This window comes from Alosa alosa, chromosome 2, assembly GCF_017589495.1.
Source record: "Alosa alosa isolate M-15738 ecotype Scorff River chromosome 2, AALO_Geno_1.1, whole genome shotgun sequence".
NCBI classification, from domain to species: domain Eukaryota; kingdom Metazoa; phylum Chordata; class Actinopteri; order Clupeiformes; family Clupeidae; genus Alosa; species Alosa alosa.
The window spans coordinates 21,120,108-21,147,259 of NC_063190.1; the positions used below are offsets into that span (position 1 = coordinate 21,120,108).

General features: G+C 38.5%; 3 protein-coding genes across 6 annotated transcripts; 1 reads left to right on the forward strand and 2 right to left on the reverse strand.

Annotated features, from left to right (window-relative positions):
• Positions 1-4,976: 4,976 nt before the first annotated feature.
• Positions 4,977-9,947, reverse strand: plscr3a (phospholipid scramblase 3a). Its single transcript, XM_048266736.1, has 7 exons — positions 9,800-9,947; positions 9,223-9,281; positions 9,017-9,059; positions 8,528-8,748; positions 7,621-7,782; positions 6,403-6,561; positions 4,977-6,261 (listed from the first exon to the last, which is right to left on the reverse strand). The coding sequence occupies exons 2-7, from the start codon at positions 9,274-9,276 to the stop codon at positions 6,202-6,204; spliced, it is 699 nt and encodes a 232-aa protein (XP_048122693.1). The 5' UTR covers positions 9,277-9,281; positions 9,800-9,947; the 3' UTR covers positions 4,977-6,201.
• Positions 9,948-12,450: 2,503 nt separating this feature from the next.
• Positions 12,451-18,739, reverse strand: LOC125309302 (PHD finger protein 23B-like). Of its 2 annotated transcripts, XM_048266115.1 has the most exons (6): positions 18,286-18,739; positions 17,061-17,095; positions 14,651-14,743; positions 13,939-14,485; positions 13,662-13,712; positions 12,451-13,555 (listed from the first exon to the last, which is right to left on the reverse strand). In XM_048266115.1, the coding sequence occupies exons 1-6, from the start codon at positions 18,311-18,313 to the stop codon at positions 13,383-13,385; spliced, it is 927 nt and encodes a 308-aa protein (XP_048122072.1). In that variant the 5' UTR covers positions 18,314-18,739; the 3' UTR covers positions 12,451-13,382. The 2 variants fall into 2 exon arrangements, with proteins under 2 accessions (XP_048122072.1, XP_048122081.1); XM_048266124.1 differs by having other exon boundaries at positions 13,362-13,712.
• A 313-nt stretch (positions 18,740-19,052) lies between these two features.
• Positions 19,053-26,931, forward strand: ctdnep1a (CTD nuclear envelope phosphatase 1a). Of its 3 annotated transcripts, none has more exons than XR_007192961.1 (8): positions 19,054-19,762; positions 21,464-21,530; positions 21,627-21,745; positions 22,982-23,053; positions 23,628-23,744; positions 23,891-24,002; positions 25,635-25,923; positions 26,045-26,931. XR_007192961.1 is itself a non-coding variant. In XM_048237964.1 (8 exons), exons 1-8 carry the CDS (start codon positions 19,658-19,660, stop codon positions 26,103-26,105), a joined length of 738 nt encoding a protein of 245 aa, XP_048093921.1. In that variant the 5' UTR covers positions 19,058-19,657; the 3' UTR covers positions 26,106-26,931. The 3 variants fall into 3 exon arrangements, 2 of the variants coding, with proteins under 2 accessions (XP_048093922.1, XP_048093921.1); XM_048237964.1 differs by having other exon boundaries at positions 19,058-19,762; positions 25,635-25,719; XM_048237965.1 differs by lacking the exon at positions 26,045-26,931 and having other exon boundaries at positions 19,053-19,762; positions 24,159-25,722.
• Positions 26,932-27,152: the final 221 nt, after the last annotated feature.

Consider the following 27,152-nt stretch of genomic DNA (forward strand, 5'->3'; position numbering starts at 1 on the left):
GTCCGCTCCTAACTGCCTCCTTGCCAGCAAGGTCATTTGCATGACTAAAGAAGGGGTGCGGTGAATTAGAAAGCCCTTCAGCGAATCGGAGGGACCAGTGTAGGGGGGTAGAGGGGTGGGGGTTAGAAAGTTTCCGTCCCTTGTAAATAAGCAAGTTTTTAGGTCAAAAATACAATTAACAAACCTGACACTATAAAATTGTTAACTCTTCATATTACCTAAACATATTTAATACCAAAACACAGATTTTACAGCAAAACCGAGGCCTACGAAGTTTCGCAAAATAAAAATATCCTTAGGTCCAACACAAAGATCTTACACAAAGATGTCCTTTGGAACAAGAGACATTCTAACCAATAAAGTTCAAAATTAATCAACAAGTTGCAAACTGAATTGTAGTATGCACAGGAATGTGATATAAAAACACATGTGTACTTAAACATTGGCTAAACAAATCAAAGTACATAAAAATAATAGGTTTTAATGTTAGTCAAGAATAACTTTTTATTTTATGGTAGATACATCTTTCTCTAATGATAACCATGCCACCAAGCCACCATGACAAACAAGTCATGTTGATACCTCAGATTTTTTTGTGTGTGTGAGTGTGTGTTGCTTGTAAAGAACAGAGGTCAAATCACAGTTATGGAAGTATGTTGTTTGTTATGCTTATTAGCTTTTATTTGTGCTATTGGAACAATCTGGTCCACCACACTGCAATATTGTCCACTTTTGTCCATGACTTGACAGAGTAGGGGTGACGGCAGGTTAAAGAAGAAAAACACATAAGCTGCAAATACTCAGCACGTTGTGAGAGTGGCATGCTTTCCCTCCCCCTGTGTCCTGCTACTGTAATGAGCGCAGGTGTGAACCGCTTCTCCTTAGCGCCCAGTCGAGTGAGACCCATTAGTATCTATGGTCGTCACTTCACACGTTCATTGTGGTAAAGGTGTCTGCATGCACAGCAGAGACAACGGCCGCCCATCCGTGAGCCTGGCCCTCCCGGTGAGCCGGGCCAGCATCTGCATATTTTAAAGCGTCTCTTTTACACAATACTTTTCGCAGCACGCCCATATTAAACTATACTGTCTGAATGAGTCTTAAGTACACCTCGGCTCATTAGAAGTGAGGCTGTCAGGGTGAAAGACTAAGGCATATTTAGAGTCTTTAAATAGCATGACATAGTGAAACATTAAATAAGTCCTTCACTAACACTGGGGCTATAGTCTCTGAGGATTAGGCTTGGTTTGAACTAAATAGCACCCAAAATAAGGGTCGGCAGTTGGTCTTTAAGAAAGTTGTTAGGGGTGACATTTTCCAGGATGGTGTTTTGAGTAGGCTAAAGACATCCTTCTGAATTCAGCCACACAAATGAAATATCACTCAAAATTATTAAATCAAACAAGGCTAAATGAAATAGAGGATCGTGGGGATGTCATACCCCCCCCCCCCTTTTCCACTTACATGATTGAAGTTTAAATATGCCCAAATCTAGAAATATTTTGATACTACAATGTGCAAGACAAATGGATGGAAATAAAATGATATGTCTATATCACAAAGGCCGTATTACAAAAGAGTGGATGAAGCCTTCAGCTCAAGTCTACAAGATCCATCTAAAGGTCATGCATTAATTGTAAGAATAACATTACAATTCGACTGTACTGTGTCAATATTGGCTCATTCCACCTTGTGACTCATTGTTCCTCACTTATTATGCAATTAACCTTAGTTCGTATAGGACCTGAATATGGAGTGTGCCATTGCTATTGTGCATGGGTCATTCTCATGTATGGGATCAGTCTCATTATGAGCAAAAGCAAAGGAATAAAGAGAGGAAACACATTGATGTCTCCTGGCGTTGTGTCGACAATCAAATCAAAATTTAAGTGGGGCCGCTGGGGGAAAAGGAGAAAGAGGAGTGAGTATGAAAGAGCCAAACATCATACCCATAAGAGACAAGCGGATTGAGAATGACAGATTGGATGGTGGGGAATAAAAGAAAAGGAAAATGAAGTGAGGAGGTTGGAGGAATATAAAGCACGAGGAACAGAGGGAGGGGAAGAGATGGAGGAGAGTTGGGGGACAGCGAAAAACACAGGGAGAATGAGCGAGCAAGCGAGAGAGAAACAGAGAGAGAGGTGGGGGGTTGTTGGTTGGAGGAGAAAGTTCTTAAGCTTTTCAATGACAAGTAGATTGAAAGCCCCTCTATTCAGTCCCACTCTGGCCGCTCTTCTCATGTAAATGGGTCCTGGGCTCTCCCAGCCATCCATCACTGGCCGCAGCGTTGCAGGCAGGCCCTTTACGATCCCCCCCCCCAGTAGCACAATCACCCTGCCCCGCAAAAACTGAACTGCTGCAGAAGAGCTGGGGGCAGGGGCTATGGAACTAGGGGGGGGGGGGGGTTGGAGCGGCTCGGATGAGGAAGCGAGCAAAGTTTGGGGCCACCTACATGGTGCGAGAAAAACCGGGCATTGAGAACACGCCACAAATGTGAAAGGAGAATCGGTTCCAGCCAGATTAGAACGGTTGATTTCTGTAGCGAAGCCAAAGGATGGAGAGAGAACAGGGAATGACAGGCAGGATGCTTACTGGAAATGAGTCCCAGTCCCAAAATGTGACCACACATATAAAACTTCACCTGTGTTGGTTATACAAAGAGGATAACAAAATTCTCTGCAAGATGGCAAGAAGATAGAAGATAGACACTTCCCTACTTGCATTCAGGTCTAAACTGTAGCACTTAAAGTAACAATTATGTCATCTTTACTGAAGCCTATCTTTTACACAAAAAGTTCAACTCAAAAGTTCTGTCAAACTTACTTTGGTACACAAAGACTTACAATACATCGCTGCCTTGTTTGTGGCAGTTAAACGATGTTCAATGTTGTTTTGTTTCAGGGTGTCGTCACCGCTTTTTTGGCACTAGTTTTGAACCATTGGTGAGGGTTATAGTTTACCTTAAAGCATGTTTTTCAGTGTGTACTTAACTGTGCACATGCTTGTTTTTTATTTTTTCAATTGGGTCATTCCGTGTCAAATCAGACCAAATCCAGGAAAATGGTTGCCTACCTATAAGATAAGACCTGTAAGATATTTTTGATAAATTCCAATGCTTTCATACATTTTTTCACCCTTGATTTTGTATCATTTTTACACCCTCAGAAAGGCCTTATTTTGGAGGCCATGTTTGAGCATTCATATCTTGAAAATTATTATTCCCAGCCTGCCTAAACTTTGTAGGGTAGAAGACAGACATGTTCTCAGTATGATTGGACTGTTAAGAGTTTGCACTGCATGGTCATTCGTTTTATATAAGGCCCTAGATATGGAGCAAAATGCAAAACTGGTGACATTGACGGTCTTCTAAACTCATTTTTTTGTATCCACATGACACTAATCATTATTTTGTGTGCAAATACAATACTTTATTAATGTTGAGCCAGTATTTCAGGTCTCTGCAACAAATGAACATGAAGATATTAAGGATGAAACATGGTGATAACATTTTTTGGTAATTTGCATAGGACTAAAATGGTGTGTGGGGTAGTTAACATGGGAATAGCTCAGTTTATAGTAATTTTGTGTACAAAGTGCCAATGATGTACCATGTTTCATTCATACATAAATACAATTACTTGGTTACATTGTATACCAATGCCTTTTCATTCTTGTCCCTGAGGCAGAACAATGATTTTGACTCTTTATTTATCTATAGTACAACATAGGCACTAGGCAACATAGGCACATAATGCCCATACACTGAACTACTTTCACACATATTTTCAAGTGCCTAGTAGATACCCCACATACCATTTTCATCCTGTGAAAATGACATAAAAACACAAACTCCCTTTGTTTAATCCTTAAAATCTTCAAGTCTACTACCCATAAAGTCACTCTTTTTGCACTTTTGTCCAATCTAGGGTCTTCTAGAAAATCAATGAGAATGCCATACAAACTTTTAATGGGGTGATATTGAGAACATATTTGTCTTCCATCCTACAAAAATTGGGCTGCCTATGAATAATACTTGTCATGATATTAATGCCCAAACATTGCTTCCCAGATAATGTGATTTTCAAGCTGTAAAACTGATGTAATTTTAAGGGCTGAAAATAACATGAAGACAGATTTGAACAGAGATATTTTACAGGCCTTGGTTTTAGGACCCATTCTTGAGATTTGAACAAAATGACACGATGCTGCAACAACCTTGTCTGATTTGACACGGAATGACCCAATTGTCTTTTTTTCCAGATTAAAAACAAATGCTACTTAAAATTCACTTCTATTCTACGAACTATTAGATATCAGGAGTTCTACACCTTTAAAAAAGAAATATGGTTCACTTGTTGAGCTTGTTTATTGTCGTGCAGTATCCATTTAAAGATGTACTATTCAGTTCAGCAAATGAGACACTGCTGATGGTTATAACTTTTATCTTGTAACACTTGTAGATCTCAGAGATCCAGCACATCTATACAAAAGAAACGTGTTATCATTCAATTGTGCATTTGATCACTGTTCATCTCTTGTTTATTGCCACAACAAGTATATTCCTTTAACTGTTAAACATTCAACACATTAAGGTATCAAAAAGGTATCAAATTAATTTAGTTAAGGACAGCAGAGCTCAGGAGGCAGGAGGTCAAGCCAAATCCCCTTTGTTGCATATAAGCAACCCACTGCCCAAAAGTTATAGTGAAACATTCAGTCAGACAGAGCTGGTAGTCCACCTTGTGGCCAGATATAGAAATTCTACACAGCCTTGTTTAACACAGTAGGCGTGCCACAGTAAGCTCAAGAAATGAATCCATGAGGTACACTTGGGATGAATGTGTATTTGAATGGTTCTGTTGAAAGTGGATGGCAAGGGCACTGCTGTTTAGCTTATTAAACAGATAGGACAAAGTACAAAGTAGGTCACAGGAACTCAGGTTTTCTGCACAGTCAGAGTCACTGACACTGAAAAATAGAGGCTAGAATGCTGTTTATTTCAGATATCTGACACCAATATCTCCAAAGGATATTAGCCTTTTCCTCTAGGTCAGCTTTACAAACACACAAACCACCACCAGAATGTGTATCCAGGCTGGATAATGTCATAATAAAAGAACACAGGGATCCGTAACCTTTGCCCTGTTAGTCTCCATAGAGACATTTCCAAAGAGACATCTGTGTTCACACACATGATTTTATAAGCGCACAGCAGGTCTATCTACTACACATTGTCTTGAGCAGAGGAGGTATACTGAAATATCTAAATAGCAGGTTTATCTATTTATATTCTTAATACAAGAATAAAACACTTTATGCCCACAGTGTACATATTTGTTGGTCTTTTTGGTGAACTTCAGAAAAACATTATTGCTTTGGTATATGCTTACTCAAATTACCAAATATACAGTTATGGCCATTTCAAGATATAGGTTATAATTTTTTGTAATAATCAGAAAACAAAGGAACGGTAAGCTGTTTAACTTAAAAGTCTGTTGGGCCCTCTTTGCCTTGCAGTAAAGGACAGGCTGACATTGCATCCTTGTTGCCACTCACAAAGACCAAGTTTAATCATTTAAGAAGTTGTCAAGTTATCAACATTAATGAGCTGATTTTAACAGTTTACCAGTACAAAAAAGGTCATCAGAACAGAGATCAAATATTCACACATTAATAATTAAGATTGTATAAACAAAACTAAACTGGTACTGCATAACATTTGTTGTCTTTATATAAAAAATAAAGCACATATTATTACCAAAGAAATTTGTATTAGAAAAATTTTAGCAACAACGCTTTCACCAGTGCACAACAAATATAGGATTTCTTCCACATTAACATTCATTCATTTGGCAGACACTTTTATCCTTACAGCAATAGGATAACATAAGCTACAGTGTAGAGGAGACCGTAGCTAGGAATTACCACTGTATCTGTCAATACTAGTACTGAGAATAGGAGTGCCTACATTATAAGTACTAGTCAAAGTGTGGTAGGTGGAGAAAATGGTAGGAGGAGATAGAGGAGAGAGAGGGAGGTGGAGAGGAGGGAGGTAGAGGAGGGAAGAGAGGGCAGAGCATGGCAAGTGCGCATAAGGTGTGTCAGGTTGTCAGAAGCGCTAGGAGAGGTATCCTTGGAAGAGTTCCGTCTTTCAAGAGCCAGAGAGGGACACCCCTGCTCTGGCGCCACTTCTGTGTGGCTTCACCCAAAGACACTGCATCGCTGTCCACTGTCCCTCGTATACTCGAAAAACATGAAATCCTTTCAAGTGAAGAGAAAACAATGACCAACAATAATTAAATGCAACCATCATTTTTAACAAACATCTGGAGAAGAAGGTCTCAGTATTACCTGTACATGAATATACCATGATCCATGAATATGCACTTTACGTATACTTACGAGTAGAAAACAAGCCCCAAGCAACACAGCCTTCACTTTTACGTCGAGGTCGAGGGGAAATGTGATTCCGAAGTTGTCTGCATCAGTGAACGCCTCCTTCACCAGTCCACTCCATTGTTTACTAATCTTCCCAATGGCTTGGTCATCCTTACCTTTTAGCTATGAGGAAGAAGACCAATCAGAGACAAACACATGTCCACTTTGAGGAACCTTCTTGTAAAACAACATATAATCTGATACAAAGGATAGTGCATAACAAAAAACTCATTGTATTATCTTCAGAAAACATTTATGGGTCATTCCGTGTCAAATCAGACAAAATCCAGGATAATGGTCGCTGCACTATCTCAGATTTTGCTCATAAGTTTGTCTACCTAATATTTAGGTCCCAAAACTAAGACCTGTAAAATATTTTTGTTAAATTTCAATGTTTATGCATTAATATCTTTAAAATTATTAATCCTAGCCTGCCTAAACTTTGTAGGGTGGAAGACAGACTGTTTTCAGTATGACTGGATTGCTAAAAGTTTGTACTGCATGCCCATTAGTTTCATATAAGGCCCTAGATATGGAACAAAATGCAATACTGGTGATATTGAAGGTCATTTTTTTGACACCAATCATTACTTTGTCAGCAAATACAATACTTTATTCATGTTGAGCCAATATTTGAAGTCTGTGCAACAAATGCACATGAAAATATTAAGGATAAAACAAGATGTGATTGCATTTTTTTTTTGTAATGTTCATAGGACTTAAATGGTAGTAGGAACTCGAAAATCAACGTGGGAACAGTTCAGTTTATAGTCGTTTCATGTAAGTGGCAATGATGTACCATGCTTCATTCATACATGAATATACTTACTTGGTTACATTGTATACCTAGGCGTTTTTCATTCTTGACCCTGAAGCAAAACAATGATTCTGACTACTTGCCTATGAATAATACTTTTCTTTCTATTAATGTCCAAACATTACTTCCCAGATAATGTGATTTTCAGGCTGTAAAACTGAGGTAATTTCAAGGGCTGAAAATAATAAGACATAAGATTTGAACAGAAATATTTTACAGACCTTGGTTTTGGGACCCATTCTTGATATAGACAACAAAATCTGAGACAGTGCAGTAACAACCTTATCTGATTTGACAAAGGATGACCCTTATGAGTTTAATATGAAAAATGTATACTCTAGTATCATTTTTTTACTCAAACGTACCACAAAGTCTACATCCCCACAGCAGCTAATGGCACAGCATGGTCCCTCTATTTTCATCAGGTTTTCCTTCGAAGGCCCGAGGACTGACAGTTTGGGTAAGAACATGTGCCAATCCTGGACCACATAGCCAATTGTAGTTCCTGGTGGTGACTGGACCTCTATCTTGGTGTGTAGAGAAAATGATAGTATATTTACATACTCTCTATGAAATAGTGTTCAAGCGTATTGCTAACGTATGAGGGGAATGACTTTACATTACATTAAATTACATTACAGTATGATTTTAACAAAATGCTTAACTGGGTGCGACATGTGTCACGTGTCTAAACACTATCTGTACTAGGGATGGGAATTGATAGGATTATATCCATATTGATGCCATTGTCGATTCTGCTTATCGGTCCGATTCTTATCAATTCTCTTTTCCTGTGTGGAAAAGGTAGTCCTTTCCAGCATCTACACAGTTGTTATTATCTCTTAGTCTGAATATAGTGTAAAATTCAGAGAAATAATATGTAATTATCCCTTTTTAAACGCATTTAATGAAGAAAAGAATTACAAAACTGATTGGTAACAATTTGTCTTTAAAAAATATTCTTATAAAATAAACCTGTATGCCTTGCAGCCTATATTTGTTTAGTCCTCAGCTTGTTCAATTTTGCAAATGCAAACTGTTTGGTGTTGTGTTCAAGCCTACTGTTAAGCAAATATATAACCTAACTGTAACACCTTTGTTTAGGCACAGAAAACCTGCTTCAGAAAAAGCACACTAATAATGTAGGTGCGTGATTCCGATGGATTGGAAAATCTGGAGTCGTTTCTACTTGATACTTGATTCTGGATTTTCGATTCCCAACCCCTAATCTATGACGTTAATAAATAAATCAATGAGTGTATCTTGGTGTACCTCTTGAAGACAGCAGGGGCAGCAGCAGGACGCACACCGGAAAGGTCTGATCAAATGGATGACTTCCCGGTCATTGTGATCTTTGATCAGAAGGTCAAAGGGCCTCATTGGGCCACAACAGTTCCTGTTGCAGCAGTTTGTGTCCTCCTTGGCACTGAAGATCTTTTGGCCCATGCTGTTTTTGATCTCATACTTGTTTTTGGTCTCACAACCAAGAAAAGCTGGAGAAACAAAGATTACATTTGACTATAGTAAACACAGAAACAGACAGGACAGCCAATAAAATGTGGTTATATATTAGGATTGCGGGTCAGCCTATGGCACGTGATGTGTCTGTCTTAAGCCTACTGTGCACTGCTCTTGTATCATGTATTATTAGGCTTGATTGTTGTTGATCAGCCGTTGTGGATGGTCCCAAACCAATAGCACGATGTATTTTTATTTTCTTCTGTCTAACCATAAACGGAAAGGCCAGAGTAAAGTACACACCCTCCAAGAGCTCCACTTTCTGGTGAACCAAGAGCTGGTCAATCTGTAACGCAAAAGGCTGTTAAGACTGTGTACATATGTTAGTCATATATTATGGGTGTGTATGATTAGTCCTGCCCTGAATGCTACCTTATATCTGTAAACAACAATGTTAACACCATGTTCTGGCATAACGAAAGAAGATGAGCATAAATGACCATACTCACTTGAGTAAGATATTCTAAACCTGGTGGTACTCCTACTGGGTGAAAAGCCATCATGTAGCCTACAAAAACAGATGTTGATGGTGAAATTACATTAATCAATGTAGCCACGACCGTGGAGGGAAATGGCGGCAGTAGCCATTTCTTACAGATAAGCATATGACATGATCATAAGCTTTAAGGCTCTCCAATCGAAAAATATTTGGAGGGATGACGTGAGCAGGTGCAATTTGCTTTACAGCTCCCCCTTTCACACACAAGGAGTCAATCATTAATCTGATAAACAAATTAGGCTGGTGTGAATAAAGTTTACAAATATACTTCTAAACAATTCCTGAGGTTAGTTTTTATCTTAATATTTACAATTAAGAGATTATCTGAAGGTTGGCATAAGGGTGTCATGTTTACGTAATGTAAACAAAAGATCCATCGGACATTGACACCCATCAGAACTAAAGTGCAGCAAAAAACAAGATGTAGGCCTACACAGTATTCATATTCTGCCTTCAAGTTGTCTCTGTAGTTATGTCAATGTTTGTGATCGTCCTTAAAGGAATCATAGTAATAGACCTATACTCACCCGATCTGGTAAACGGTGATCTCTTTGTACTGGCAACCCACACTGGGAGTTAATGAAGCATTTGCTTGACGATATTTGACTAAAGCAGAGGACAGCAGATGGCTCATCTACCTGTAGTTAATTGCAATGCGCATGCTCCTGTGGTTTAAGAGGTGTGTGCTTAAGTAAAGAAACCTACCTTTCCATTATCTGAAGTGGGTTTTCCACTGAGATATGAGGGCAAGAGATCAATAGTAAGGATTATCCATACATGGGCATCATTCCTAAAGACAAGAATATTCAACTACAGAAGTATTAAGAGAGTGATCACTACACCATATAGTAATGAACCATCACTGGACATTGGTTGGCAGAATTCAGGCAAAAGTGGAAAAGTTAGGTCTTCAGATATTTATTATAAGAGGACCATACAAGATATTTCAGTCTACCAAGGAACTATAAACATGCAAACATATCTGTCGCAAAGTAGTGACTTAAGCATTACTTACTGTCCTTAGAGGAAAGCAATGACTTTAGAGTGTAGAAATATATTAAATGTCCAAAACTGAGACTAAGGAAAAGCTATTTCCCTCAGGCCATTAGACTCTTCAACATGGACATGCCAACTCTTATGAATACCATGGACCCCATCCCATTTTAATAACATTATAATTTATTTATTTATTATCATTATTATTCATGGAACTTTACTTTAATTCCATGAATATAACTTTAATAGTTCCATGAATAGAAATAATATAACTTTATTCTATTATTTTGAATTATTTATTATTACCTTCTAGCCTGGGTGCCATTCCGAACTTAGTCCCGCCCCACGGGAAGTTCGGTCTGGCATTGCTCCATTGTGGGGCAAGTATGCTCGCCCTAAATCAGGCGGACCAATCAAATCAGGCTTTACGATGATGGACAGGTGAGCAACCGCCTTGGTCTATCACGTCATCTGAGCACGCTTACGGTGTGTTTCCACACAGCGAAACACCTCGCGATTTTCGGCCAGCGAAATTTCGCCTCAGGGGCGTGGCGACGAAACCGCTAACCTTTTGACTGCAGTGTCTAGCCAGTGGTGGCAAGCAAGCTAATTAGGCTAATCCGCTAATTCAAACGTTTAAGTACTTAATGAAGATATCCAGGGGTCTTTATGCCTCGACTAAGTTGATGTTGCCTATAAACAACAATTCATGTTCATAGAAACAACAAGGTCAATAAGACATAATATAGTTCATACCTGTGTTGCAGCATGTAGCCTAGCTGTCTAGCTAGGTTTACAATGCAATCCAATGTCCTAAAATACTAGCATTTCGCCTGTCAGCTAGCTAAAAAGATCGAGTGCTTAAACTAACATATATAGTGGTCTACTTAGTGGTGTATGTGCTCTGACTAAGTTCGTGTGGCATATAAACCACAATTCGTGTTGATACAAGTGCCAATGTTCGTGTAGAAACATTTTAATCACATACAAATGTTTGTGTTACAGCTCAGGTAGTCTCCGCCATCTTGGTCAGACTTTTTTGTAACTCCCGCCTCCAAACACAAAGACGCGGACCTGATTGGTTCTCGAATGGTCCTCATTTAAATAAAGTTAAACTTTGGCCAACTTTGTTTCGCCTGCCTCGGCGATTCGCTTTCATTTCGCCCATAGCCTCTCTATGGCTCTGATTTCGCCCAACCAGGGCGAATTTCGTCTCCATTCAACCTCAATGAGAGCGACGTGAAATTTTGTTGTGTGGAAACACACCGTTAGATTTGGCTTATGTTTGAAACAAAAACGCTGTGGCTAGAAGGATACATGGCTTTTAAGACCCCATATGGAAAATTCATGTTATTTAATGAGTTTGTATCACTGAAAACGATTATTTCTGAAAACTTTGGCCAAAGTTGAGATGTGCGAAAACTGGTGGTTTCACTTTCATCAAGGGAAAACAGTGCTGTTGCATTGCGACATGTTCCCTCGTTCGTTTGAAATCTCTGATTGACCACCTGTTCGAGGGATTTGCGACAGCCTTTCCCAGCTGTTTAACATGTTTGTAGCATATCACTGTTCAACAGAATTATTTTAAAAACGGAGGGGATATAGGAGCAGAAGGATGGTTTGTGTGTTTTCTTCCTACACCTCACGGTAAGCTATTTTGTTGGTCTGATTGGTTAGGTCTATCCAATTGAGTGCAGAGGCATCCCCCTGTATCGGTTGAAGCACGTCCCATAATTACGTCCCAATGGAGCAGTATCAGACTCATATTCTGACTAGAATTTGAGTATGACAACGTCAGGCTAATTACCTTCTGCTTTTAATCTTATCTGTTTACTTAATTATTTCTACTTTACAGTCATGAAGCAAACCAGACTTACTTTTCACTGCTTGTTATATACTAATATAAATATGTGATGAATAAATCTCTTTGAAACTCTGAGATGTAATGAGATGTTTCTTTACATTTTTCAGATATTTCTCTGAAACATCCTGATGAATATTTTAGATGACCACTAGAGGTCTCTCAAAGCACTCTGACTAACCAGCAGCAACATAGGCTGAGCCCTGAACCCTCAAAAGACTTCACGGATATCCGTGGAGAGACTTTAAGGGTTTATAATGCTAATAAAAGGAATGTGACAGCACCTGTGACCTATTGTTAAACTTGACAACACCAAAAATGTGTGAAAATGTTATGCAGTTGTTTATTGAGGTTTCCAGCCTGCCTTTGGGTAATCCCTGTGCATCACGTCACAACGCTACGAACTGTTGGCAATTCCCTTTAATAAAGTCTGCGTAAATAGAGAAAGGGCACACTCTACATTTCAAAGAAATCTTCAAGGGGAAACATTTTTACAGCTGTAAACCTTTTATTCACTTTGGCATGGGTATACTGAGAACCACAAAACTATCACCATCCACTAGGGTATATTTACAGACTTCTCACACTGAAATTGGAGTCAAAGCCATTGTATACATTTCAAAAGGGGAACAAATATTCTTTAGTACTACTAGTACTAGTACTTTTTTAGTACTAGTACTAAAAAAAATGAAAACATATTCATTCATAGAACCAACCAATTGCTCTTTCTAATCAATCAACAAAATTGCCATTCCCAAGTCATAACAAAATATTCAGTATATCCATCCAGCACAACACCTGACTTTTAGTCAGGTCTGCATAATTTCAGTTACAATAAAAACAGATAGCTCCATAGGGCCTTAGTACAGGTATGACTGAAAGTACATTCCATAATGCAGTATAGTGAACCACAAAGGTAAACACCATACAATTCATTTAGAAAAATAAATAATAAAGAATATCTGAATAGAAAATCTGACTGCAAAAAGGGCAGTAGTGAGAGATCACTGGATTCATGTAGATGGCAGGCTTTACTGAATAGAGAAATTTACTTAACTTTGCAGAGTGGGACTCACCACTGTTGCAAGTAAATCCAAATTATTCTGGAAATACAGAGCAATTTAATAATACAACTTTGGCTAACTGTAAAAAGAAAATGCTCCGGCATTTTATCAGCATCACCTTCTTTGCATGGTGCCCAAAATGATTACCAAAACATATGCTTATGCCTACCAACTTGCCATGTCTCTAGGTCAGGACTGTGTCCGATCTTTAAAAATAACATTAAAAACAAGGAACTTGTTACTGTTAGTTTCTCCTGCTGAGGAACTGTATACATCAAATGAAAGATAACATAGTCTGCAGCAGTGACCCAAGTCTTCAGTGATCCTTCCTGGGCATGGATTTCCTATCATGTGGGCAGTTCCTGCACTTGTGACAGTAGAATATGTCAGGTACGTTGGATTTTTTAATTTTGGCACATGACAGGTGCACCCATACACCACATTGGTTACACTCAATCATAGGCCTACCAGCAAAGGGCTTTCCACAGTAACAGGTAATCAAGTCCCACGAGTCATCACCTGTGATAAATAAATAAATCAGATAGTTTAGCTATGTAATTCCACAAAATGCACGCACACACATCAATTCTCAGTTTTTAAGTTTGATTTGTCACAATATTTAATAGGGCACATCAGCACAGTTACTCATCTGTGCATGCAGAACATGAATTACTTCTGGCAGTAATGCCATTATTTTTAACAGGCTTCATTCCTTAATGGCCACTTTGCAGATGCAGACACTTACCTGACTCCACCATGATGTCTTCATCTGCAATCCATGTTTCACTCTCACTGGAACTCAAATCTGCTTCCCTTTGATGCTCATCCTTGAGCACTATTCCAATGGATCCAACACAGTGTTGCTCCTGTGTGCCACGTGACATAGACACATTACCCATTTGAAAGGAGTCTCCTTCAACTTTGACTGAACCATTGATCTTCTTTGGACTTGCTTTGGCCCCTTTATGCTTCTTGCTGTGCTTGATGCGCGCCCTTTTTTCTAACAAAACACAAGAATCATGCCCTTCATTGTTGCTTACAATCCCAGGTGAAATCGGTTTCCAGTCCCCCTTATGTTCAGTATCTACACGAGGGCAGTCCAAAAGCCGAGAGTCATCCAGGTGCATCTTTTTTGCTGAGGCGCCTTCAGAGTGCTGAAGATGGAAGCTGTTCATGTCCCCGTTACTTTGAGACTTCTGAATGAATGTGTGGATTGTGTGCACATCTGTATGGTCCTTCTCTCCTGGGAGATTTGCGCTGGCAGATTTTGAGTTTGAAGCCCATACACTTTCCTAAAAAATAATAATAATAATAATAAAAATAAAAATAAAAACACACATCATTGAACATTGCTTAACTCAAAAAACATATTAAAACACCAAATAAATCATTGCTACAGCAGATTACTGCCATCCTTTAAAACTTCTCACAATGCAATTTTATGCCTCACAACTCACTTCTTTAGATGAGGGCATATATCCAGAGTAGGCAAGGACAAAACTGCAGAATTTGTTGAAGTCTTCAACAGTCCTTTTCCTTCTCTCTGGATTCTGATCAGGAAAACAGTTTCTAATTAATTCCTTTTTGTCCCCATCAGTTGTCACATCATACAACTGCAACAAAATGTAACTGTAATATGGTACATTGCCATCTGATTCGACATATTATTCATTCTCTGTTCACAAATCTAAAACATTTCCAACGCCGAATACAAAACCAGATAACTCAATTATGAGTCATTTATTTATCATTTAATGATAGTTTTATTCTTTTAATCTTATATGTTAAGTGAGTGTTGTACTTTAAAGACCAAAGATTAACCGGAGTCAAATTCCTTGTTTGTTTACACAAACCTGGCCAATAAAGCTGATTCTGATGTAGGCTAAAGATCCATGTGGTCAATGTCAGGTGATGGTCTAATTTCATTCCAATTTCACAATTTGACAAATTGACCACTTCTCAAATCTCCAATTGCTAACAGGTTTGTCTGGGTTCTCCCAGGCTACATGGACAGGGGCGGACTGGTACCAAAAATCGCCTCTGGCATATTTGGCCCAAGCAGCCCTCAAATTGGTCGGGCACACCTAATTAAATCCAAAATCCTTGCATTGCCCTTAAATATGCATATATTTTCAACTGTCATGGAGCACTGAAAGTGATGTAGGCCTCATTGGCCATCACTCTGACCGATGAGAGATAGCCATAGAGCACATGATCTCCATATTCAAGTAGGCTATACAAGCAATTATTAAAGAAGAGTTTTTGCTTGAATTCAAAGTATCATTTGAAATTATTCAATAGGCTACATTTTAAACTATACAATGTTCAATTGACAGCTGCACAAAACAATTACTGAAGCCTATGTGTAAATAGATAACCTAGATTGCCATATACATTAATGTAATTTATACCAGTTATCACTGTGGACAACTGAAACAACACGAAATAAACAGGGCTGTTGCTGGAAATATTTTATTCCTGTGGGCTATAGCCTACTACCTACCTACATTGCTGGTACATTTTGGAACAGTATAGCTACATGAACTAATTATCTTTAATGTTTTCCAGTAGCCTATCGTATAGTTTATATATAGCTTAGGTGGCTTGTGCATGAATATGACTTGACGTTTTGTAGCCTACATTTCCATCAGTCTACAGTCTTTTAGCCCATCTTTACCATGATAACTCTTTCAAGATAGAGAGACCAACCACCACTCATGCCATCGATGTTGAATTTTCCAAGTTTGGGCGTCTGACTGAAACTGATCAATCTGACCAACAATTAACAGAAAATTAATTTAGAAAATTTAAGTTGCGCTGTTTGTTATTATAATGACAGCACGGCCTTACTATGTTATCATAACCATATCATTACATTATCATAAGTAATCATAATCATCATCGTCAGCATGGCATGTCACACATAGCCTACCTGCTCCACCACTGAGTTATTATCATGTAGCCTCAACTAGGCTCTACACTCTCCACCACCTGCTCACTGTCCCTCTGCTCTGTATGCTTGCTTACATCCTCGTTCAAACTCAACGAACTTCAACATGTTGCTGACATGCTAGCCTACTTGCAATATTGTAGTTTTGAAGCTTCTACATTGGTGTTACTTTTGCATAATTGTCACTACCGGCACCCGCCGCAATTTCATGTAGGCTCTGAGACAAAATGGGAGGGGTGGGGCCTGACGTGAGCTGTTATTGGATCAGTCGAGTGTCAATATAGAAATGTAACCAATGGGCCGCTGATTGTCCTTCCTTTGGGCCGATCGTTGGCCAAAATGATTCAAATATAAATATATATATATATATATATATATATATATATATATATATATATATATATATATATATATATATATATACACTGTAGCCTGTTCTATCGGCCCAAAAGGTGCGTCGGCCCACCGGGAAAATGCCCGGTATGCCAGATGGCCAGTCCGCCCATGTACATGGAGGATGTTCTGATAAAGAATATGTTGTCACCATCATGACCACAGCCAATTCTGCCAAGTTCAAATTGAACTATTGAAAAAATGAACTTCAACATGGTATACTATATCACATTATCACACTTAAAGAATCAAATGTGGTTAACAGTGATGAGTACTTCATGCTCATATTTCAAATGTAGTGGAGTCAAAAGTATAGTATTTTGTCTTTCAAACTTAGTGGAGTAAGTCACAAGTTACAGATACTACAAAAGCATACTTAAGTACAGTAATCAAGTAAATTAACTTAGTTACTGTCCACCACTGTTTAGAATTTGTAAGATGGAGACAACATAATGGATTAGATGTGTACAATATATGTGTTGCTTGACAATGAGTCTTCTATGAACACCACACAGGCAACTCACCACAAAAGACTCTGATTTGCATTTCCGACCCGCACCTAAAGAAGAGAAAACAAAAAAGTTTTACAAAACAGCGATCATCCTGTCAGTCACGCCCACGTGCAGCACGGGGATCTCCGAAAAACTAAAAAACACTAGTATGCTTTGTTAGTGTTAGCCTAGCCTCGATCTTCAAAAGCTACATATTAGGCTACATACGAATGAGGGGTTTGGTAAGGTCAGAGAATGGTACGGTTAAGCTCAGCTCATAAGCTAAGCAATGTAACTTTTATCAAAGAGAGAATGTAAAGAAATTGCAGTAATGCTACTCTACAAAATCTGACCTGGTGTCTCGAGTTAGAAATCTCAGCATTTAGAATCTAGCAAATCAAATAGTTGAGAAGTTGGAGGATACCATGCTTAGAATTCTACAATTTACTAGCAATGTTAAGCCTTTGAGCATTACATGAGTGAAACACCGTTAACACTAACATTAACCATTTACTCGAGTAAGTTAATGTTCACGTTAGTTTAAGTTGTTTCTGCATCACTGTTACATGTTTGAGTTCTAACGTTTACTTCACGTTAGGTTAGAACATTAATTTAAATGGGTGTTGCCGTGAGCCAACGTATAACGTTACGCACGTTAACGTTAGCTGCTAACGTTACTGCGTTACGACTTCCTTGGTCCACTCCTAACGTTAGTTGGGACAACGAAGACCCTAAGAGACTTTGATAACAATCAACTTAAGATTAACGTTAATCACCGTCGTGTGATAGAGAAACAGTTAAAGTTTACACTAGTGCTACATTTCACTTAGCATTGATGTTAGTCAATGATATCAAGCTAGCAGCAGCCATCAGTGAAACTGAAGTGTTCCATTGGATGGATAACGTTACTTGTGGTATGGCCAATTATAAAGCATAAAGTTAGTCTAATAAGTTTGAAAATAATCATAAATGTACCCATTTGCACAACGACACGTTATGGTTAACGTTACTTCTATTTTGCATAGAAATGACGTTAACGTTAAAGCTAGCCGGCTAACGTAAAATTAGCCAGCCACTGAGGCAACGTGAACGTTAGGTTAACCACACTTAACAGCAGACTTAAGCAAATGATAAGATCCCTTTTTAGCTTTCGTAAAATAAGTTAACGTTAATAGTTCGGACAATGCAATTATTTGACAAATCATCAAACAACAGCGGAAAGCAAAGAATCATCTTTCATGTTCAACGTTAACGTTACCTTGATGGCCAGCCATTACCCCATGCATGATGTTCAGGATCTGCAAACCGTCAAAATGTCCAAAAAGTCCCGTTGCTTTGAACAAAATCTCGTCCCAACCAGACGAGGTGAAATGATCTAACGTTAAAAACGTTTCCAATGCAAACCACCCGCCAGAATAAAGTTAGCCAACTAATATAGCTTCGTCGTCGCTAACGTTAACGTCTGCTATTTTACTACCCTGCTTTCCCATCCACCGCACTAATGATAACATCCTTCGAGGTCTTTATGACCAAAACGACAGGCACGGTTACATTAAATAGAACTACACTGCAGAACAGAAGAAGTCCTTATCCTCGTAACGTTTCACCAATACTTCGGAACCTGGCTAACCATCTAGCACTAGTAGCAACACTTCAGACTGCGCGCGACGAGACAATCTGGTGTGGAAATCCTGCTGACGTCACATTTTGTGTAGTTGCCCGCGACCACGTGCGTGAACAGACAGACAGGATATTTATTTATCAATGAATTATGTAAAACCCTATGGTAAAACCCATGCTGCATACAATCATAACGTGAAAATATGTGAAATGCAGCATTTATTTCGTTTTCTCCACATTTATGATAGCTGTCATGGAAGTGTTCGACAGATGACTAACCTACTTTTTTTCAGACAACATAGTTGGAATTCTTACTTTGTATTCCCCCAGAGAATGATTCCCCCCAATAGTGTTTATATTTGTTTCTCATCAACTACCGCGAGGACAGGGACCATGTAGCTCTGGGACTTTCACGGAAGTGACGACTATTATACCGATGGCGGCCCTCATTACGGTTCCGGCTTGGAAGCTATTTTGACGGCGTCCACTGTGACTTTCTGTGTGTTTTTTTAAAATGGTCTCAAATAATCAGATGTTCAAGGGTACAATACCAAGTGCACTTGTCAATGCTTAGTACAGGTTTCAATTGAAGCACCAACTTGGCTAGTTATTGTCCGAAACATTTACTCCAAACTCCACAAGACAGCCTTGCTACAGGTTATCCGTGAACGCAAAGAATGTCTTCTTGACAAAACCAACTCATAGCTTTTTGCCCGTTTAGTCGGGGCTTTTATTTTGTGTTAGGTGTAACGTTAGTTGTTGTAGAGCGAGGTCTTCAAGGTGAAAACAGGTCGACCCAATAACTGGGTTATAACTGTTAATATAAAGAGTCGACGTACAAGCAGCGGATTCTGGAGGGAAGTGGCTAGCTTTTAGCTGGCTACTACTGTAGCTAGCTGAAGCTGGACTCTCAGCTTTATCAAAGTCGTTTGGACCTGGACTACCAAGTTTGTGGACCAATTTTGGATTATACACTTGGACGTTTGCCGCATCGATCTTGACGTATCAACATGCTGAAAACTCGTCAGTGTTTACTCGGGATTAGGACTTTTCTTGGAGTGGCGTCCAGAATATGGGGTTTCATTTTGTACATTCTCAGGAAGCACTTAAGAACGGTTAGTATCCGTTGCTTTGTTACTGTTGCAATCACACCTGTTAAAATTATGATGTTTAGCCCACCTTTTGCCTAGTTTATCATAACTAATTGGCTTTTAATTGCCATATCATATGTACCCTTGATTCAACTAGTTGTATTTGCTGTTTATTGTTAACAGGGAAGACATGAGAATGACTTTATGCCAATAAATAGGCCTTTATTACTACATCAGCCCTTTCCTTCAAAGTAAGCTGTGTAGTTAATTACTCCATGCACTTCCTATCAACCACAAAACATTTTATTAAATACGATTTACTACCGCAGCCGTCATTTGAGGAGCTGTAATTTGTGAGTCACATGATGAAGAGAAACAGTTTAAATGTAAAGGTTTATGATGCTCTCCAGAGCCTCACACAGTTGAACCCTAGACTTTTGACCTGATAATATCAGGTTCAAAGTGAAAGAGTAAGTTAACATGTAATTGATTTTATTTAAAATGATAATGAAAACAAACTCATAATGTAGATTTTTGTTATTGATACTACAATAAATTATAAGCTTATTTTGTAAATAAATTCAAAACTTCTGTGAATTTTTCTGATGCCTCAATCAGGGCTTATTTTTTAAATTAATATGTGGACATTTTAATGTATAAGTAACTGAGTTTCATGATCCCATGTTGTGCACACCTGTTTTTATAAGATCTACTGAGACAAACAGTCCATTATGACCTTCAAATGTTTTTTGTATTATTATTATTGTTATTTATGTAAGGACGACTTGAACTGGGGCAATGTCTTGTGGTCCTGCCAAGTGCAAACACTGTAATCCCTACTAATTGATCTCTTGTGGGGTCAGTCCAAGTTGTTAAAACACAACATAAAGTGAAAAAGTTTGTGTGCTGAAGTTTCACTCTTTATGTAAGCTTATAAATTGTGAAGTTGATATTGTTTACAGCTCTTAACAAATGTGAATGTGTTATTTGTTGTATGTCGCAAAGAAAAGCATGCTTGTGGTCATATACAAATAATGCAGGTGTGTTTTTAATAATGTGTATGTCAGCAAGTGTGAAGAAGCCCTTAAAAGACTTATGACTATACTGAAGTCACCCTGATCTACAGTTCCATGTTTGACAGCTTTTGACAGCTGTGGGAGGGGCTATAAATAGTGTCAGTTAGGGCCGGTGTGGGGGGCAAGGATGTCCTTTGCACACAGTGCTTCATTCTGCACTTGACACTGATATCTTACACTATCAAAGAGAAAAAAGACATTTCTTTGAAATTTGAGTAATATGAACAATGCTCACACTTATGGGGTCAAGTTAACAGAAGTTAAAATACAGACAGGCACATTTTGGACATGGCATATCCTTCTGAGATGCACACATGAGGAAAACCAAGCTTGAAAGATTCAAACATTGCAAAGAAAGGCTAGCTGATGGGTTGACTTGGTATTTTAACAATCATTTAATGAATAGACCCTTTCAACAATAAAAACAAAAACAATGCTTGAACATTCTATTTGGTTCCCAATCTACTTCCTCTGCATTAAGATAACATATGGAATGTTAAAAAGGAAGTCTTGTGGGGCCAACTATGATGCTGATAATGGAACTCTCTTGAAAGGGTCCATAGCTTTGACTTCTGTAATGGTGAACAACCTTTACAATCACTGATGCCTCTATTCATCCTATGCTATTTCTGTCATTTATTTCACACAGATAATTCAGTATCAAACAGTGCGCTATGACATATTACCTCTCTCACCTGTGTCCAGGAATAGACTGAGTAAGTAACAGTTTTTGTAGTGTGAAACATGTTCTATGCATACCAATGCTATCTTGGAATATGCCACCATTGATGTTTGTGGTCTTGTTTCTTCAGATGCTGTCAAACGTAAAATCCTGGTGCTGGATCTGGACGAGACGTTGATCCACTCCCACCATGATGGGGTTTTGAGACCTACAGTCCGACCTGGCACACCACCAGACTTTATCCTTAAGGTTTGGACTGCTCTTATTCATTGTGCAGTTTTATAATCAACAAATCCACTGTTACATACATTCACAGTTATATTGTTTAAATTGCTTTGCCTTAATGTTGTAGCTCAAAACATATCATATGTACCCTTGATTCAACTAGTTGTATTTGCTGTTTATTGTTAATTTTATACTGTTTCAAACTAAAAATCTTGTAGCATGTTTAGTGGAAGCATGGTTAGTTGTTAGTAAACATCAAAGTGGCCAACATGACAAAACAAGTAGAATACAAGAAACTTGTGTCATTCGGCCATTCTTAAAGAGAGAGTTGAATGTTTTGAAGAGTCAGTTTGCGATTTCAATTTAAAATTCTCACCGTTTCTACCCACTGTCAAAGCAAATATGGCTCAAAAATGAGAAGAGTGCACAGACTTATAGGAATGGTCAGCAGTAAGTGAATATTTTACTAAAACCGGGAGGCCATGTGCGATAGATATGAGGGAAGCGGTTTCAACAAGGAGACCGAACTGAACCACTGATATAGAGGTACCTAGTTTATCACTGCCCACAGACGGCACATGGCCACAGTCGGTTACACCAAAGGCTGTGCTTTCCAATGCAATGCCAAGGGTGGTGTTAAATTATTATAAACATCCTCCACCCTTGTTGTTATTATTATGCCAGCCAGAGTCAGTTACGTTTATTTCTTGAATTGGTACCCATTTGGAACCATAAACAGATTGTAAGAATATAGCTGTGTGCATGCAAAACTGACCCATATTTGTTTTACTGAGAGATATATATGCCACAATGTGTTGTTTTGACATGATGTATGCATGGGTTTCATCAGGTCCCTTTCCACAGGTGTATAAAATCAAGCACCTAGATTATGAATGCAGACTGCATGGTGCTTGATTAATACACCTGTGGAAAGGGATCTGATGAAACCCATGGATAGGTCTACTGTTCACATGTTGTTTGGTGTTATGCAGCATGTAAATCCAAGAACTGGTAGATTCTCGGTTTTAACCAATTTTAGATTTAATTTTGAAAAAGTTTTTAAACAGAGACAGATCACATACATGAGCAGTTCCCAAACTGCCCAGAACATATTTTCAACCTGATGGAAATGGTTCTTTGCATTATGCCAAAAGTTCATGCATAACATAACAGAATCTGGCACATAATAATGCAAGTGTTCACACAAATGTTCTGAATTGTCTAAATTTGCCTTTTTACTTGTAATTTCCCCACCTTTAGGTGGTAATAGACAAACATCCAGTAAGGTTTTTTGTCCATAAACGACCACACGTGGACTTCTTTTTAGAAGTGGTGAGTTTTTAATGTATTTATGTTCTAGCTTCTATGTAAATTTGGTTGCTGGGTATTTGTGGAGTAAGACGTATAGCTGGCTTGACTGAGAAGTGACTAAAATGTAAAAGTGCTTTGCTATACAGAATATACAGTGTTATTTACCACAGGCCTATCATTTTTGTCCGTCAAGTTATTGCTGTCGTTGTGGTTGCTATATCTTTATTTTATGAATGTGAACTCTAGGGCATTGCTGTAATTGAGCTTGATGCTCAGTCAGTCTTTCCTGAATAAACAGTGAGTGATTGATTGAATGAATGAATGATAGTTTGGATGGTGGCAGTTTATGGTAATTAGGCACTAATGTGTTAATGATGATTAATCAATATCTTCGTGTTAAGATAAAATCAGTACTGTAGGGCACAGTGAGTCTTGAATGAATATGTTATATATGTGTTTATAATTTATAGAAATCAGTATTCCCTTATGTAGATTGTGCTCTGGATTGGTAGTGCAATTTACTCTGGCATGACAATTGTTTTGGTTTAGCTTCCTAATGGGGGTTGATTACATGTACGTGATCCTGTTCCCTCAGGTAAGCCAATGGTATGAGTTGGTGGTGTTCACAGCCAGTATGGAAATCTACGGCTCAGCTGTGGCCGATAAATTGGATAATAATAAGGACATTTTGAGGCGCAGATACTACAGACAGGTATGCTCACCATAGGTGTATCACTCCCGGATCTAATATATCATAAGTAAAAAAATAAACACATCTGTCATTTTATCTCACTCTATTATATACCCCTGCTGAGTGTTTTAACTTTGTGACTTACTTTGTCATCTACCTTTTTTTAGCACTGCACGTTGGATCTAGGTAGCTATATTAAGGACCTGTCGGTGGTACATAATGACCTGTCCAGTATAGTCATACTGGATAACTCTCCTGGAGCGTATCGCAGCCACCCAGGTGAGTGTCTTTGGGACATTTTGTGTCTTTAAATGAAAGGGCTTTTGTCGGATTATCAAAGACACAAGTATGGGGGAGTGTGACAATTTGAAAGTTCAATTATTTTGAATGAGCATACAGTCGGCATCTAGTCATAATGGTGGTTACCGCCCCCAGTTACTGTGGCTGAAACGCCTCCATGGGGGATCGTGTTCGATTGAATATAATCTAATGGAGGTACACCAGCGTGAGTACAGAAAACACCTCAAAAAAGATCAAATAAACATCAATAAATGGCACAACAAAGTTTGGACTGCGAGTTATCTGTGTGTCAACGAGGTTAAGGGTAACATTAAGTTCCCTAATTTTGGTAATTCCAGTTAAACTGCCAGAACTGTCCCATTGTAGAACTGTTTTCAATGACCAGACTGTGTAGCTCAGTTTAGCAAGCTAAGCCTTATGCCATAACACCACATACTCATAAGTTACATCTTAATTTATTCGCACATGAATGTACATTCCCTAGAATGTCTGTGGGAATAGTTTTAACAATTAATGTGTACTAGTTGGTTATGTTACACTGACAATATAAAATTAGCTAGTTAGAAAGCTAATGAAGCTACCATCGAATATGAGCTTCCAGATAAATTTGTCATTGGATTGGGAAATCGAGAGTGAATTAGGTAAGTAAACGCAATTCCTTTAAACCATTGTGTTCAGAAACAAACTGAACATCATCTGAATTTAAAACAAAGATATAAAGTGTATCTGCTAGCGATTGTGCCCATTGACTCCCATTGTGTGCTGTTAGCATGCCTTCCCCCAACGTGGGGCGGTAACCTTTCAGAACCTTTCTGCCGACTTTCTATTACAGGTGGGGTCTCAAGAAATTAGAATATTGTGGAAAAGTTAATTTCCCCCCCTAATTTATTTCAAAAAGTCGATCTTTCATATATTTTAGACTCATTAGATAGAGAAATATTTCAAGCCATTTTTTGTCAAGCATAGTCCATTCAAGAACTTGGTGGAACTTACCTGAGCGAAGGAGAGACAGAACTGGACCATTCCTCTTTTCACTTGAAAACAAATTTTGCATTTCATTTGGATATCAGGGTCCAATCAAGGTCCCAAAAGTCTAAAGGAAAAGTGGAGAGGCACAAAATCCAAGTTGCTTGAAGTCCAGTTTGATGTTTCCACAGTCAGTGATCCAAGATCCAGAGTCAATGCAGCCTTCTACCAGGAGATTTTAGAGAACTTTGTGCTTCCACCTGTTGACAAGCTTTATGGAGATGATTGCCTCCATACTGCACCACATTGATGCAGTAATTTGTGCAAAAGTAGCCCGACCAGTATTGAGTGGATAAATTAACTATTTCAGATTAGTTAATTTCTTTTCAAAAGGTCAACATTTCTGTATCATAATCCCTTTATTTTAATATTTTGAGATACTCATTTTTGGTTTTCATTAGCTGTAAGCCTTGATCATCAAGATTAAAACAAATATTTCACTTTAAATATAATGAATCTAGAATATATGAAAGATTTACTTTTTGAAATAAATTAGGGGGGGTGAACTTTTCCACAATATTCAAATTTTTTGAGACTCCCCTATATTTCACCACCATATTGAATGCATCTTGTTTCTTTTTGCAGACAATGCAATACCAATCAAGTCGTGGTTCAGTGATCCTAGCGACACTGCACTTTTAAATTTGTTGCCGATGTTGGATGCACTAAGGCAAGTAACATCACATCCTTTTCAAGTGTAAACTCTTCTGTCAGTTTTCTTCTCTTGCAGCCGTGTCTAGGCTGAAGGTGTTTTGGCTGTTTTGGTCTTGGTCTGGTTTGATCATGACTGGTCTGGGGTTTGATCTTGGTCTGGCATGAATGCATATCCAAGGCACCTCAATTGTAAAATCTGAAGAATGTTTTATAGCTTCTAGTAAGTCCTGTAAAATTCAGTTTTGCTTCCTAAACTAAAGCTACACAGAACTCATGATACCCTTATTGAAGAAGTTATATTAGAAATGTTGCCAATAATTTGGTTGTGCCGTTTCTTCCAGGTTTACGTCGGACGTCCGATCCGTCCTCAGTCGAAACTTACACCAGCATCGACTGTGGTGATTCTGTCCACCGTGGCCTGCCTTCTTTCCGAGCCGGTTTTGTGAAAACGCCTCTTGCTGCCGTTCGTTAGCCCCATAGGCCCTTCATCCACTACTGAAGCCGTCAGCCCTTCGTCTCCATACCACTTCTGCGGAGGAAGTGGCGTGCAAAGAGTTTGAGGAATGGGGAAGGATAACAATTTTAGAGACTCTTATGGACTCTTATCACTGGGGCAGAGAGGCCTGCATCTATGATGATTTTTTTTTTTTTTTTTTTCTATTGTCCAAAATGGAAACTTTGCCTTACAGTCCTGGGATTCTGAGTGTGCATGTTGAGTATTTGTGCGAGAGTGTTTGTGTTTCAGCATTTTTTTTTTTTTTTTTTTTTTAGTTTCTTTCTTTTTAATACAGAAAAAACAACTGTGGCTAAATGGTCTTTCCCCTGTCACTGTCAGGGCACTTATTTCACCCCAGATCTTTACTAGTCCAGGTTTTACACCATACCCAGCTCTGGTCTCTTTCTGTCCTCAGCCTTGCTGACTACCATGCTCAGGTAAAGTCATGTCATTGGTCCCCATCACTGGAATGTGATGAGCCATTAAGTATTTTTAAAATATAGATTTTTTTTGTTGTCCATAGTGACGAGCTGTGGTTCAAATCTCAATGAATGAGTTATTAGCAATATCAACTATTTATCCTATGATATTGATTTTTATTGAGATCTCGCTTGGGCAGAATCTAAGAAGAATAATTTGTAAGGGAAAAAATTAAAGACTATTTTTACTGTTGTAAAAGATTTCTGTTCTCTCCCCAGGAATCGACCAAAAAAATAAACAAATAAAATAATACAATTTTTGAGTTCAAATATTTTATTAACCTTACCTATCCACTGTGACTAGTAGGCAGTAAATGTATATGGGTGAGTGTGTAAGAAAACCATTAAAATAAAAGCAAACATGCTCAAAGAGCATGCAGCAAAATATATTTATTGAGTTTATTATGTCGTTGTCACCCCTACCCAGGCTATTCACAACCCAGCTTGTCTGGCACGTTTCAGGTTGTCAGAATT